At 39.4% G+C, this 16,580-nt stretch overlaps 1 protein-coding gene across 5 annotated transcripts in view; it reads left to right on the forward strand.

Annotated features, from left to right (window-relative positions):
• LOC127635623 (polypyrimidine tract-binding protein 3-like) overlaps nucleotides 1-16,580 on the forward strand; it is a 95,402-nt gene that overhangs the window by 32,598 nt on the left and 46,224 nt on the right. For 4 of the 5 annotated variants that reach the window (XM_052115776.1, XM_052115773.1, XM_052115774.1 and 1 more), the window contains exon 2: nucleotides 12,249-12,324. The exons of the other annotated variant lie outside the window; for it this stretch is intronic. In XM_052115776.1, the coding sequence (XP_051971736.1) occupies nucleotides 12,300-12,324 (25 nt within the window). In that variant the 5' untranslated portion in view covers nucleotides 12,249-12,299. The remainder of the gene's footprint in view (nucleotides 1-12,248; nucleotides 12,325-16,580) is intronic. 5 annotated transcript variants of the gene reach the window in all.

Consider the following 16,580-nt stretch of genomic DNA (forward strand, 5'->3'; position numbering starts at 1 on the left):
CCATTGCTCCAAAACGCCACTCCTCAAAACTGTACTATAAACTGCAAATATGTATTGTGGACAGACAAATTGTTGCTGGAAATTTGTTGCATCATGCCTAGTTAGGACATGATGTTTCATGCTGTTTTATAGACCTTATGTTTTGCTGCACATTCTGTAGTTCTTCAATCACACAGCTATTTGCCTGCCCTGTCAGTAATACCATAAATTCTCTTAGCACCAAGATATTATTGTGCAAATTGTTATACTTGTCCCTGCATGCATGATACGTAATCCCAGTAATGTCAGGATCCTGAAAACAGGAAAGGAAATCAAGGCCATCAAAGAGATTTTAGATTGCTCTGGCATTTTTAACTCATTGCATAATATGTCCAACAAGAAGTACTATTGATGGCCTGTTGTCTGTCTTAACGCCTTTATTTCTAAATGTATTGCTCTGCAGGGCAAGATGACCACTCCTGTATTTCCCTTTAAATGCAGGCTGTGAGGCCAGCTGTTACGGCTAGTTTGCTAGTCCACTGCATGGGGAGCTTGATAAAACTAAAGATCATTTCACCCTGGTGAACATCCAGACAGCCTGTTCGCTGACTTAGAGCTCTCGGCCACAAATTCACTCTTCAGTTCCTCAATTTTGTGTGATGGAAAATGTTATTGTCTTGCAGAGAGCGTGGTAACAGGGCAGTTTGGCTGAGCAACAGGTTGTGGTCAAACCCAGGGGAAACGGATGGCTTGAGTCTAGGAGATATAGATTTCTGTGCTTTCAGTTTTATAATATTTGTGCCTTTCCGGAGAAGAGGTGCTGCAGTTTTTGGCCCAATCCGAACTCATGAAAATTTGTACATAATTTATGAGTTGGCTATTTCATATGGTCTTACATGATGTTGTTCGCATATTCTCGTACGACTTCATCACGTGCGTTATGGACAAACGTATTAATATTATGCCATTACCCAAACCCCTTATCTGAAGTTAACCAATCAGTAGAGTGTGTAAACATGACAAGAAGCAAGTAATTGTCGTTCAGGATGCACCGATGTATCGGCCAAACATCGGTATCGGCTAATATTCGCCTTGTTGACTGACATCGGCCTATCGGCAAATACAATGTCAATCACCGATGGCTGTGCCAATGTTTATCTGTTTATATGTCTTGGTTATTTGCGGTCAACTTGGACAACATTTGCCGAAACAGCTGCAGTTGCAGCTGCAGTTTCGAACAGGTGATACTATAATATCACCAAGAGCCACTGGCTAGACACGACTGTGGCATAACGTAAGAGGGCAACGGATGCCGTGCGCACCTGTGGTTTGTTTTCAAATAAGTGCAAGAAAATGTCGGAAGTAAGAAGGTGTGGGAGTATTTTACTATCTGGTCTGTGATTTAGTGAAAAATTCTGCTGTATAGCAGGCTAAAAAGGCTCTTGAAAAGTTAATTTTCACAAAAAGAATCTTTGTTGTTTGAAAGAAGGTTATATGAAACGTTGTTTCGTAAATTTGTTTGATTGAATTTGTGCTCATTCAAAGATAGTGTGATTCAGGGCTGAAAGACTTAAAAACAGTTATTTATTTTTTATAATGAAGATTTCTTTGTTTCACTGGCACAAAAGGGGGATTAAATAATAGCAAAAACTAAAAACAATTTTTAAAAAAAATCTGCATCGGCCAAATTTTTATTTTAAACATCGGTATCGGCCCAGAAATCCACAATCGGTGCATCCCTAATTGTCGTGTATTAGATCGAAACAATGTCCAGCGACGTCATTGGCTGTATTGAAAATCATAGGAATTCAAACGAGGGCAGTTGCACAATATTATACGAATTAGCCAAATTTAGAAAAGTCGTACGAATCCTGACGATTTCAGTAAGTTCATGCTGGTATTTATTGCCTTCCGAATGATCTCAAGGCCTGTTTACACAGTCGCCTCTTAAATATTGATCAGTCGGATTGCTATCTGATTGGATATGCACATTCCATTTACACTTAAATGAGTGCGTTTAATTGTGCAATCTTGCACAATTATGCTATGTAACCCAACAACTTGTAAAGCCATGTAAACGCTTTAAACTTTTTTCTTTTATCATGAGGATCATAAACTGTTTAAAGAAAAATCGATTGGAAGATAGATTTTTGCACATTCCCCCGATTTCACTCTGTATATTCTTATTGCCATTTTAGTGGCTTATTCATTGTGTACACAAGCCGATTGTAAAGGGATTAATGGAAAGGAGGCGAGAACCGGCTTGAGAATATAAATAATATTTTAATTAGAAACATAAAAAGACAAACACACAAAGGTGTCGTACAGCTGTCCATAAATCTCTCTTTCTCTGTCGCACTGCCATCTTTGGTCAGCCTTTATCCCACTCGAGGGCTAATTAGCCTGATTAGGGGCCGTGTGTGTAGCATCACAACCCGGCTCCGCCCTGCCACACTGATCATTTCAAATATCATGTAAATCCAGTTTTCCTGCATTGTTGGTTTTTTTTTATTGGCTGATTTTTTTTCGATTGTTATGAACCTCTCAATGTGTCTTCTAGGAATGTCATAAAATGTCAATACATTGATTATTGATTGGCACGTTATTTTCTCGATACGTTGTTGAGACCGATATATTAACATTTGCCACCATTTAAATTAATGTTGCTAATTTGTGTCTTTCTGTTTAATGTAGTTTGGTGTAATATCTTTGGGAGACCACAAGGGGATGATATAAAATGTACTTAATACTAAGACGGGTCGATGCGGTGCAGGTGGCAGTACAAAGTTTTTAATCTAGTCACCATACACACAAAGGTTATAAATGGTTTTGTACTACTTTTTAAGAATGAGCAAGGTGATGTTGATGAGTTTGCAGGTTGGTGTATAAATCTGATGTAATTACGCAAACTGAACAGTTAGAAATGGCAATGTTTATTATGAAATTTCTCTTAATGTAGCCTTGAATAGGTTTCATTCAAGCTGTCAAAGCACAAAAAGACACATTTGTGGCCAAAACTACATTGTGTAAGCTATTTGAAAGATACAGATACACAATATATCCTCCATTGATGTCTAGAGTAAATAATCTATGTACTTTGATAATGATTAGGGTCAAATTTAATAAAAAAATATGCGAATTGTGCTCCATGCCCATGGAGTTGCAGAATTCTGAGCAGCCTCCGGAGTCGTAGCTGGGTGCCGCCGTCAGATGTGTGTGTAGCTGTGTACCTTCATTGAGAATAATCTTTTGAATTTTAGTAATGCATCATGTTGTCCTCCATATGCGTTAGGTGCGCGACCCTCTCACTCACACAAAGTTGTGTTACGAAATATGTATGAAGATGCCCTATTTATATTTGGAAAAAATGCAGATATATCAATCAATAATCATCAGGAAAAAAATTCTGATTGTGTATGCATAACTGATATAAATTCAGTCTACATATCTCGCACTTTATGCAAATATAAAAGAGTTCACTAAAATTTACGCATGTGGACTGAGCAACAGATGCAGAAACTTGGAGGTCTTGTATGCGTGTCAAACCACCTACTTAAGTGTTCGAATTGCTTTACATTTCAAATGCATTTTGGAGGACATTTACAATTACTTAACGCTTCCCAGCCCTTATGTAAAAGCAAATGCCTGCAACGGGCAGTGTTTTTAGATGGGCTCAGCATTTTATGTTTAGTTATTTGCATTGTAATTTCTAGGTTTGTATTGTGCATGTTAGCACAGTATTTTGGGCCATAACAGTTCAATGAAGGCAGTTTGTTCTAATATACTTCTCAGTGGCACTGTATTGAATATTACATAAGGAGAAACCTCCCTTTTGAAAACAACCCCCGCCTGTTTCCATGGTAATCTCTTTGCTGTGTTCAACATCAAAAACCATCATCCGAGCATCCAACAGCGCTCATGGATCAATAGCTCCGTTCAGTTTTGGGTTTTATGCTCATTGTTTTGAAATACTTTTTCTGGATTTTTGTTTTTGAGGTACTTGTCTTATGTAGCCTGTCCATCATTTTAAGTTTTAGAAATACCCTGGTGCTTCATGTGAAAACAATAGCTTTCCAGCCCTTAAAAAAAATCTGATAGATAACCTCCAGCGACGTGCTCTCCAGGTTAATGAACAGTAAAAATCGCACTTGTACATTATTAATTTCTGCATCCCTGACAACCTTATTTAATTTTCTCTGTCCCTGATAATTATTGAATATACCCTAGCCAGGCTATGAAATGATCCAACCATTATTAACTATCTTTTATGCCTTGTTGTTTTGTCAGTTCAGTTTTAAACCGATTATTTGTAAGTTTTTCTTAACCTAGGATATTTTTTACAGTATGGCAGCTGTTGCAACTGCAACACTTTTGTGTTTGTTGTTTTGGTTATTGATTATTATCAAATAATACTTGAAATTAAATAATGTACACTGGAGGCCAAAAGTTTTGAATAATGTACAAATTCTTTTTGTACAAACACTTGCCATAGATGTGGGTGTCTTGTTGGGCACTTCTCATGCACCTTACAGTCTAGATGATCCATGGCTGGACTAGTAATCTGGCATACCGGCATTTTCCCAGTGGGCCAATGCACTTTGGGGCCGATCAGGGGTGGACTGGCCATCGGGAGAACCGAGCGGGCAGGCGGGTCAGCAGTGAAACGGGCCGAATGGACCACGAAAAGCTAAAATGAGCTGCCTATTTATGCAGAACGGACCACAAAATGGCGTCGCAATATGTAGAAAAGGCCAGCAAACTTTTGGGCCAGTTGCTATGTAAAATCCCAGGCCGATTTCTCTTCCCAGTCCAGCCCTGAGCTGATCCTACAATAAGCTCAATGGGGTTAAGATCCATAACACTCTTTTCCAATAATCTGTTGTCCAATGTCTGTGTTTGTTTGCCCAGTCTAACCTTTTATTTTTGTTTTTCTGATTCAAAAGCTTGTCGGCATGTTTTTCTTTGCAATTCTTCCCATAAGACCTGCACCCCTGAATCTTCTCTTTACTGTTGAACATGAAACTGGTGTTGAGCAGCTAGAATTCAATGAAGCTGTCAGCTGAGGACATGTAAGGCGTCAATTTCTCAATCTAGAGACTCTGATGTACTTATCCTCTTGTTTAGTTGTACATCTGGACTTCCACATCTCTTTTTGTCCTTTTTAGAGCCAGTTGTCCTTTGTCTTTGAAGACTGTAGAGTACACCATTGTATGAAATCTTCAGTTTTTAGCCTTCATTCCTTTGATTGACTGATGAGTTTCTAGAGAAAGCAGTTTTTTTTGTGCAATTTGTGACCTAATATTGACCTTAAGACATGCCGGTCTATTGCATACTGACACAACCCAAAAACAAACACAAAGACAATGTTAAGCTTCATTTAATGAACCAAATAGCTTTCAGCAGTGTTTGATATAATGGCAAGTGATTTTCTAGTACCACATTAGCAGTTTAACATGATTACTCAATGATAAGGTGTTGGAGTGATGGCTTCTGTAAATGGGGCCTGTCTAGATTTGATCAAAAATGACATTTTTCAAATAGTGATGGTGCTGTTTTTTACATCAGTAATGTTCTCAGTATATTTTGTGATCAGTTGAATGCCACTTTGGTGAATTAAAGTACCAAATGAAACATCAAAATCTGTAGATTATTCCAAACATTTGGCTGCCAGTAAAACACCTGCAGGGAACAAGATGACTTAGAATTGAGCATGTTATACACCGCTTACAAAAAATATAGTTATTAAACTTAATCGAATTTGAGAACTTTTTACAAGCAATTTTTATGTCTTTCATTCAGATTAAGTTAGTTTCAATGAGCCAACATAATTTAGTTTGATTAGGTCAAATCAATGTACAATAGTAGTTTTAACTCAATTTACTACGGTTTCATTCAATTCATGTTCTTATGTTGGTCAATGCCAGGTGAGCATGCGTAAGAACAGTGAAACTGTTGCACTGTCAATTTAATTGCAACTGCTTAAAGAGCTAAACAGCACTCAAATCTCTTGAAAGTAAAAGTCCATTCTCAACCTAATCACAAATGGTAACCACCAAAACTTTAACATAACAGAGATATCAGAACATTTACAAATTAAATGTGCAGTATGTAAGAATCAGAAACCCTTGTTATTAATGACACCTGTGGCCGTTATGTGAACTGCAGCCATCTACCTTGTGCTCGTGCACACAATCCATAGTGACGCGAGCGAGCATCGAACAAAACAATGACGTAGCGTACAAAGAGACTGAATGTGATTCACAGACATCATGCTGACAGATGAGGTAGCATATATAAAATTACACAGTTGTGATTATTTTTCTAGAAACTTTGAGAGCGTATATTATATTTGATTCTCCAGTGCTGGAGCAGGGCTAAAAGTGTGGATAAAGGTCTGAATATGCGAGACTATAGTTTGAAGTAATCACTTTTCTTTGCATTATACATTCACTTCATTTATATGATAGCCTATATCGGTGTGAGCTAGCTAACCAGCTTTATCAATATCTGTTAGTTAAATTTGGTGGATGATGACAGTAGCGTTTATTAAATAGAATGTATATTTATGAATATGTTCAATTCAGTATTGATGTGATTCCATCACAACTGTCATTTTGATATATCGATGCGCTATGTTTTATAATAATAGATTGTATATATTTTCTGTATAACCAAGTTATGGTACAGCTTTTTGGATTATCTTGAACATTGTCTAGCAATCATTTCATGTGTAATTGTAGTTTGTTTACCTTGTTGAATAATTACAGATTAACATTGACATTAACCTGACTTTTGTATAAAGAGAAGATTGTTGAAATTATTTGAAAGTTACGAAGCAAGGTAGCTTGCAATTCGTGAACGTTAGCAGGCTAGATCAAGTTAGCTAAAATTACACTGATCAGTCCTTATGGCACTATATTTCACATGCTTTGCATTTATGTAAGCTTACCTGTCCAATAAGAAGAACTCCAAATCAGGGTCTGTTTTGATCCCCAAAACCGAACAAAGGTCCGTCCAGGAATCAAATGCCCTGCCGATGTTCACTCTAGTTCCCGCTTAGCCAGATGGCTTACACTGAGTTTGTGTAGGAGTCAGTGTTGTGCTGGGAGCCAGACATTTGCTGGATTCCATCTCTAAGATAACGTTACCTAGTGTTGCGGTTTGTTGTCGCTGTTGAATAGCGGAAGAGAGGCTACTGTCTGAACCAAGGCTCTCGGGAGCGTGCATAAACATCACATCCTTTGGATTTTTCCGTCAAAAGCGACCTGCTCCCTTTGCATGAAAATCAGTCTACAGGCTTTAATAGGCAACCTAGGAAGTCCGGGAAGTGCTCATTTTTTAAGTTGCATTACAAGCCGTTCACACATTGGCAAAAAAAAGGTGAATATTATGTGTAAACACATGACATTTGCCCATTACCCTGATTTCGCGTTGCATGTAAACACCTTTACCTGTGTTCTTATCAGCTTATATAATATGCGCAAGTGTTGTGCACATTCATATTCACGTTTTGACATCAAAAGCAGAAAATAACCTGATTATCAAATCTCATGTACACACAGGTTTCTTGTGTTGGTAGGTTTTTTGAATAATCTGATTTTCTGGGTAAATCACACAAAAAACAATTTTACCCAGTAAAATAGAGGAAATGAAGCTAACCTTAGGAGCATTATGATTTTTTTTGCAATGTGACTTCATTTTCATGACAATTAAGCACATTTTCCTTCCAAAACCTCTGGAATGTTCAATATCTCTACTAATGTCTAATGATCAAATATTCTTATTTATTTTTGTATTTTTTTTTGTTTCCTTTCAAGAGGACATACGCTTTTAAGCTCACAGTTATTTAAGGTATGAGGTAAAGTGGCCTGTCTGCTTCTATAATGAGTAGTGCTCTGGTTTTCATGCAGAAAGTAAGACTGATGAGATAATTGCAATCTGGTCTCTCTCTCTCTCTCTCTCTCTCTCTCTCTCTCTCTCTCTCTCTCTCTCTCTCTCTCTCTCTCTCCTCCACTAATTAAAGACACTCAATAATAACTATGACATAGTGGGAAAATGGCACGGTCGAGTTGGTGACTGGTGCTGGAGGATGGGGTCGTGTGACCTGCTCTTGCTCTTTGATGAATGTGTTCAGAGAAATGGCCCTCAAACCAACACAGCATATTAAATGTCACAGGCAACAGAGAAAGGCTTAATTGTAAAGGGTACAGAGATTCTATCTTTTTTTGTTCTGTTTTTGCATATTCTGCCTGGGCTCATTTAAATTTCATCTAAAAAAAGGAAAGATAAGCTTTGTGTTCTTTCCTGGTAGGTTGAAGTGACATTAACAGACGAATCAGGAGATGGTCTGACAGTAACCCCGCCTCTGAAATGAGCTCTCCCTTCCAACAACACCTGGCAGAGATGAATAACGCACACACAGCATGTTTGAATTCACTCCACGGTTTATCATGCATGACCTCTCTGAACTCATTATTAATAAGATGAACGGCCTCATCTCATTTAGAACGGCTCCTCTCTTGACTTCATATTAACCCTTGAATGTAGTCTGACTACAGGTTATATGTGTTTAAATTGATTTGAAAGGTTTTTTATGTGCCTGACATTTTTATTTTGGATAACCATTGTAAACTTTGTGTTAGGCCTCCAAATACCTCACTAGACATTTCATTAAAGGGTCCAAATTGTACACTAATATAGCGTTTTATAAATTACATTTATAGGCTATTTGCAGACGGAAAAGTGGGGAACTTGATCAGAAAATGACCTTAGATTCTAGTTTGGGTTGCCACATACAGTATTAGCACCACAGTACAACACAATGTGCACCACCTGCTACAGTACATCACTTCTTTAGCCATTTGCAGGGTTTGAATTTAGCCCTGAAACCCACTTATATCAACAAACAGACTTATACCACTTATATCAACAAACAAAAATACTGTCTTTTAATCTGTCCACAATGCATCACAGATAAACCTATGGACTATGCATAATAACGGGAATATTGATAAGGATTTAAATTGAAATGTATTGCTGAATGCGGTGCATTTGTACACAAACAATGCTGTAAATAATGTAAATAATATAATACACAACTTCTCAAAATTTACACACTGAAAGTTACTACATTCAAATGTACAGCGCGCTGTCAGCATGCTTAAACATTACAAAAAGTTGCATCTTTTAATTCATCACTTTAAAAGCACCCCAGCTAAAAATATTAAACTTAGTACTTTTCTGTTGGACGATTTGTAGAATATATATATATATATATGCAACCCCAATTCCGAAAAAGTTGGGACAGTATGAAAAATGTAAATAAAAACAAAAAGGCTTTGCTATATTGAAAGCACTACAACTTCACATAAGATGTTTTTTCTTGTGAATTTCAAAATGTACAGTAATTTTAAATCAGATGATTGCAACAGGCTCCAAAAACGTTTAGACAGTCGAGTGTTTACCAATGTGAAACATCACCATTTCTTCTAATAACACTTATTAAGCATTTGGGCACTAAATAAAGTTTGTTAAGCTTAGAAAGTTAAATTTTCCCGCGTTCATCCATTATGTAGGTCTTTTAGATGCACAATTGTACAGGGTCTTTGTTGTCGTATGGTGTGCTTCATAATGCGCCACACATTCTCAATTTGAGACAGGTCATGACTGCATGCAGGCCAATCTAGCACCCACAATCCCCATGCACTTGAAATCCAGCCAGTATGCTGCTGTCTGCATTCATGGTGTTCTGACAGATGTGCGAGTTACCCATGCCATGGGCACTGACACACAGCACACACAGACATTGGCTTTTGGACCTGATGCTGATAACAGCTTGGATGGCCCTTTTCCTATTTTGCCCGGAGAATACAACGGCTTTGTTTTTCAAAAACCTTTTTAAATGTGGACTCTTCAGACCAAAAAACACAATTACACTGTTCTACTTTCCATCTAAGATGAGACCGAGCATTTGGCAGTGCTTCTGGACAGTGTTGATGTATGGCTTCTGCTTTACATAGTAAAGTCTTAACTTGCGTCTGTGGATGCAGCGGTGAATGGTGTTGACTAACAAAAGTTTACTAAAGTTATCCCAAGCCCATGTTCATGATATCCATGACAGATGAATGCCATTTTTTAAGACTGTGACATCTGAGGGATCACACGCATTCAGAAGTGGTTTTCGTCTTGCCCTTTATGCACTGATATTTGACCATATTCCTTGAATCTTTTAACTATATTGTGCACTGTAGAGGGTGAAATGCCCAAAATCCTTCCAAGTTGACTTTGGGAACATTGTTCTCAAAGTGCTGGATTATTTGCTGAAGCATCTGTTGGCAAATTGACAAGTCTTGAATGATCTTTGCTCTTGAAGGACTAGGCTATTTTTGGATGCACCCTATACACTATGAAACAATTGCCTCTTGTTGGGACCTGAAGCTCCATCTAATTTGGGACCAACAGCTATTCCCGTTCAGTCAGTTAAGATAAGTAAACATGAACACACCAACGTACAGAGTTATTAGCAAGCTGGAGCATACTTACTTACATCTGTAAGATCATTCACTTAGACACATTCTCCACGATCATGTCATGCGATTTTTATTTTTTATTAGTCTACAAAATGAATCAAATCACTCAACTAATCTTTATTAATCTTTAATTTTTTATTTAGTAACCCAAACATACAACAAAATGTGTCCATTTTGCACATTATTCATTGTCTAAACCATTTTATTTACTGTACTTGTTGCCCAAAAACATCCTTCCTCCTAGTCCAAAAAAAGCTCTAAAATTAGAAAGTGATGAGGAAGACAGTTAGGTAGGTATTCCTTGAGCTGTAAGAGGCCTCGCTCAGGAAATCAAACACAAACGGACACATTTCCTCCAGAGTCTGGCTGTCTGAGGAGCAGCATCATGTGACAGCCATCTTGTAGCTGAGTAGATTGTATTCCTGATTCCTCCCACCTCACAAACTATTTGCTGCTAATGGATGTATTTGTGTGCTTGTTAGACTCTGTCCTCAAGGAATTGATGCACTGAAATTTTCCTCCCAGGCTGAAAACAATGCTTTAAAGTGGCAGGGGCTTTTGATTGGTTTTGCGTACTTAACAGTTGCTATGGCATTCTTATTGGTTTTAAGTACATTTGATAAACTCTGTGCCACAAAGCTCGGTTATTTTGGGTGATTGCCAGGGCGTTTCTTTGCAGTTGCTAAAGCCCAAAGTATACTTCGATTTTGATGCGAACGCTCAAGTCTTACTGTGCAGTCATACTGTGCGTGCATACACAGGCGTTTGGGCGCATGCACACTACGACTGCTATGAGATACTGGATCATTTCTCCTCAGGAGTTTAGACCCATAAAGATGTCTTTATAGTTCTTCAGACTCAAGTTATACAAATGCTGGTATCTCCTGACCTCAAACACATGCTTTCGTGATATGCATATCCACTGTTGTTATTTCCACATTCGCCTGCAGTTGTTTAGAGGGGATTACATCTTCTAGCTCTTCTTTGTGACATTAGCGGCTCAAATGTGAGTGTTGCCACCTTTTAGACCCACTGAGTATGTTTTCAAAACTCGGTCTCCAATGCTTGTGTGTTGTGGGTGCTTCCTAGAGTGTTGCTATGCAGTTGCTAAGGCATTCTTATTAGTTTTCAGAAAATTTACAAACCTCTGTGCAACAATGCTAGGGTATTGTGGGTGATTGCCAGGGCTTTGCTATTCGGTTGCTACAAGTTATTATTGGTTTTCAGTACATTTATATAGGGTTGCTAGGGTGTTCTGTGTACTGCCCCACCCCAAGTCTTCATGATATTGTGGTCAATGTATAGCTCATGTTTTTCAGATAAGTATATGAGATTTTCCACCCATTTTATTGTCGGTGATAATCACATGTCTGATCACTGAAAGCACACTTCTCAATAATTTAAGATCTCATTTTCATGCCAAAGATATACTTTTATAGTTTAACAGTTTTTTCAAATCTCTAACCCCAAGCAATATAGTAATAATGATATAAGCAAACACCACTAATGAATTGAGGGCATCATCATGGAAATAAGGCCATCTTTCATTGTACAGTATCTACTTACTGTTCATCTCACTGCCATAACTTTTCTATAAACAGGAAGTCCTGTGGCGTAAAGGTGAACTGAGTGAGGTGCATTCACTGCAATATAGCTGATGGAGTGTTAAAAGCCTTTAGAGGGTGTTGTAAGATTCCTGCTTGTCAGTTTGACTGAGTCTCTTGTGTTTGTGTATTTCAGTGGGCATCTGGAGTGCCTCCTGTTTCCGCCTCTTCGTGTTACCATACTACCATGAGCAGTTCCACTCCATCCACAGGTACTATCTGATCCTCAACACCACTGCTGTTAACAGACCAGACACTTTCACATCCTTAGAGATGATTTTGAGGGGGACTTTTGATTTGATATAAAGTATGCATGTTAGGTGTTACAGTATATCTGATGACAGATTTAAAGCATGAACATGACCCTGCATTCACAATCCATTTTATTTCCGAAATGTGATGTATCGTCAGATTTTCTTTTTTAGTGAAAACTTTGAACGCTTCAAAAATCGATCTGAAATAATAATTATCGAATCAGTCTGAATCAAAATGATCTCAAATGGGCAATTGTAACCATTTGTCTACAAAACCCCTTAAGAGTGCTTGTTGACATCAGCCAAGGAAAAAAAAACAAGAATGTGCATAGATAATTTGTGCACAATAAAAAGTGTATTCAGAAAGTCGTATTCATGTTGATTATGGTTTCCAACTCATTTTTCAATAATGTTGCATAAAGTAACATAAAAGTTATTTATAAGATCAATGCCATTATTAACCAATCATATTACCACACCTTCTCAAAGTCTCTTAAATTGAATATGTAGACATTATGGGCTTAAAAAAATTTATTGTATTGCTTTTTCCATGAACCTTTTTTAACATCACTGAAAGTGAAGTATACAGTAATCTGTGTAAGATCATGAAATGCTTTGCCGCTGTGTTGCTGTTATTTGAGGGGCTGAATGGATGGTCTGCTGGAGATAAAATGGAGGGCAGAATGAAATGACCCCATCATCTGCTCAACATCGTCTCTTACCCTGCTCTGTCTTTTATTTTCTCTCTTCCTCTTTCTATCTCCCTGGTAAACAATCATCCTTAATATGTTGTTGTGCTTTTGAAGGGGACACTGTGCCTCGATTATTTTCAAAGTTTAAAGTGGATTGGCCAGGGATCACCCCAGTCAGTTAAAATTTGTAGATATTTTCTGTTTTTTGGGGGGGAATGCCCACCAGGCAGTTCTTGGCATTATTTGATTTGGCGAAATAATAGATTTTAGTGCGCTTAATGATCGCTGGCGAGTGTCATGTTGAACGGCTGGTATGATTTGCAGTTGCATGTTGTGCTGTAACTAATGCGAAAAGATCTGTGAAATTCTAGCCTTTTTCTGTAGATCAAATGTGTTTGCATGTATCTCTGCAAATTATTGCTTTCCCTGGCATTTCCCATGAATCATTGTTGTCTAGCTCGCATTCCCTTGGTACGGGCATGATACAGTCAATCCTTTATGATTTATCGGTTGATTTTGAGACTGCATCACCAGAGCCAGTGGGATCATTAGATTGTCAGATGAAAATAAAACTTCTGGAGCTGGTTTTTCAGTGCTATTCCATTTTAACCAGTCCTCTGAATCCAGGAGGATTTGTGGGTGACACAATATAGAAGCCTATTGAGCTGCCTACCTAGACAGAATTTTAAGGCATCACAACGTGAAGTAGGTAGCATAATTGTGCTACATTTGAAAATACTGTTTTTGACCAAATTCAAAGTTTTTTTGTATGTATCTTTCAAGAAGGCAATCTCAGAAAGATACATACAAACACACACACACACACACACACACACACACACACACACACACACACACACACACACACACACACACACACACACACACACACACACACACATATATATACATACATACATACATACATACAAGTCAGAGATTTACATACACTTATGTTGTAGTAATGAAAACAAATTTTTTAACCACTCCACAGATTTAATATTAGCAAGTTATAGTTTTGGCAAGATGTTAAGGACATCTACTTTGTGCATGACACAAGTAATTTTTCCAATAATTGTTTACCTACTGATTAATTCACTTTTAATTGACTATATCACAATTCCAGTGGGTCAGACACTTTAAGCAGCTTGGAAAATTCCAGAAAATGATATCAAGCCTTTAGACAATTAGCTTATGATAGGAGGTCCACAAGTCTGGTTCATCCTTGGGAGCAATTTTCAAATGCCTAAAGTTACCATGTTCATCTGTACAAACAATAGTATGCAAGTATAAACACCATGGGACCAAGCAGACATCATATCACTCAGGAAGGAGACACATTCTGTCTCCTAGAGATGAACGTAGCTTTGTGCAAAAAGTGCAAATCAATCCCAGAACAACAGCAAATGACCTTGATGCTGGATGAAAAAGCTAGACAAGTATCTATATCCACAGTAAACGAGTCCTATATCGACATAACCTGAAAGGCTGCTCAGCAAGGAAGAAGCCACTGCTCCAAAACTGGCATAAAAAAGCCAGACTACAGTCAGCAATTGCACATGGGGACAAAGATCTTACTTTTTGGAGAATTATCCTCTGATCTAATGAAAAAACTTGAACTGTTTGGCCATAATGACCATCATTATGTTTGGAGGAAAAAGGGCGAGGCTTGCAAGCCGAAGGTCACATCCCAACCATGAAGCATGGGGGTGGCAGCATCATGTTGTGGGGTGGTTTGCTGCAGGAGGGACTGGTGAACTTCACAAAATAGATGGCATCATGTGGAAAGACAATTATGTGGATATATTGAAGTAACATCTCTAGACACCAGCTAGGAAGTTAAAGCTCGGTTGCATATGGGTCTTCCAAATGGACAATGACCCCAAGCATACCTCCAAAGTTGTGGCAAAATGGCTGAAGGACACCAAAGTCAAGGTTTTGGAGTGGCCATCACAAAGCCCTGACCTCAATCCGATAGAAAATGTGTGGGAAGAACTGAAAAGCGAGCAAGGAGGTAAACCTGACTCACAGAGCAGCTGCCTGTCATTCTCTCTCTCTCTCTCTTGAACTGTCGTCACCGGCCGCCTTTATCCCTTGCGCGCGCCCCCATCAGGCTGATTGGGGACCGAGCGTGCGTTGTTCCAGCCCGGTCCTGCCCTCCTTCGCTCTACACTCCTCCTGGCATTGCCTCAGGTCGGAGAGCCCCCGGCATGACGTACATGATGCGTGCCTTGCTCCCCTTCTGCCTGCTGGTCATCCCTGCCTTGCTTGACCTGGGAGGAGACAGGAGGGCAAAAACAACAACAAAAACAAAATAGGCGAGGGAAAGGCCAACACGAAGTGACAGAGAGAGAGAGAGAAAACCTCACTCTACGGTTCTCTGATGAGCCATCATGTGGTCCCCGATCACTCCTCCACTCTCTCAGGCAGACGACAGCCGCACCTCCCCGGGCAGACCGGAGTCAGACCGACCCCCAGGGGACAGAATGCCTCACCTCGTTCTCGGCGACCCGTGGGGACACTCCTCTGCCCCTGGCAGCGGAGCTACCGCTCCAGGCGGTCGGGGAGTTGCTTCCCTTCTCCCCTCGTGGAGTTGTTGTTGTTGTTGTTTTGGCGGTCTTCTCGACCCCTCCACGTTTCTGGGGGACGGCAGGGCACTTCTCCACCCCTGGCAGCGGCTCCTTTGCTCCAGGCGGTCGGGGAGTCCAGTCCCCACTTGCCTCGCAGACGGCGGCCGTTCTCCACATCCGGGTTGTCAGGGCTACTCTGTACCCCGGCGGATGGCAGCGGCACTCCCCTGGGTGGACGGCAGTGTCGAGGATTCCACGACGGGCATCCCTCCTCTTCCCGGATTTCGGCACCAGTGTAAGGGGGGTATAGTGGAAAGGAGGAGGCAAGAACCGGCTTGGCCATATAAATAATAGTTTAATAATAAACTGAACCAAAAACACATAAACATAAACACACAGAGCCTGCCTGTCATTTCTCTCTCTCTCGAACTGTCGTCACCGGCCGCATTTATCCCTCGCGTGCCCCCATCAGGCTGATTGGGACCGGACGTGCATTGTTCCAGCCCGGCCCCGCCCTCCTCCGCTCTACATGTATTTTGTCTTACTGTACTAGCAGAGTTTTTATATTCAAAACAAGTTAAATAAATCTACCAGTGCTGAAGAAGTAATCCAAAGTATTTAGAGTATGTTACTGACCTTGTGTAATCTAATGAAATACATTGCAAATTACATTTTACAGCATGTATTCTGTAATCTGTAGTGGAATACATTTCAAAACTAACCCTCCCAACCAAGTTTGTGTGTGTATGTATATATATATATATATATATATATATATATATACACACACACACACACACACACACACACACACACACACACAGTCCGGGTGGTTCCAAACGTCTTCCATTTAAGGATGATGAAGGCCACTGTGCTCATTGGGATCTTCAATGCTGCAGAAATATTTCTGTACCCTTCCTCAGATCTATGCCTCGAGACAATCCTGTCTCGG

This window comes from Xyrauchen texanus, chromosome 43 (assembly GCF_025860055.1).
Source record: "Xyrauchen texanus isolate HMW12.3.18 chromosome 43, RBS_HiC_50CHRs, whole genome shotgun sequence".
Taxonomy (NCBI): Eukaryota; Metazoa; Chordata; class Actinopteri; order Cypriniformes; family Catostomidae; genus Xyrauchen; species Xyrauchen texanus.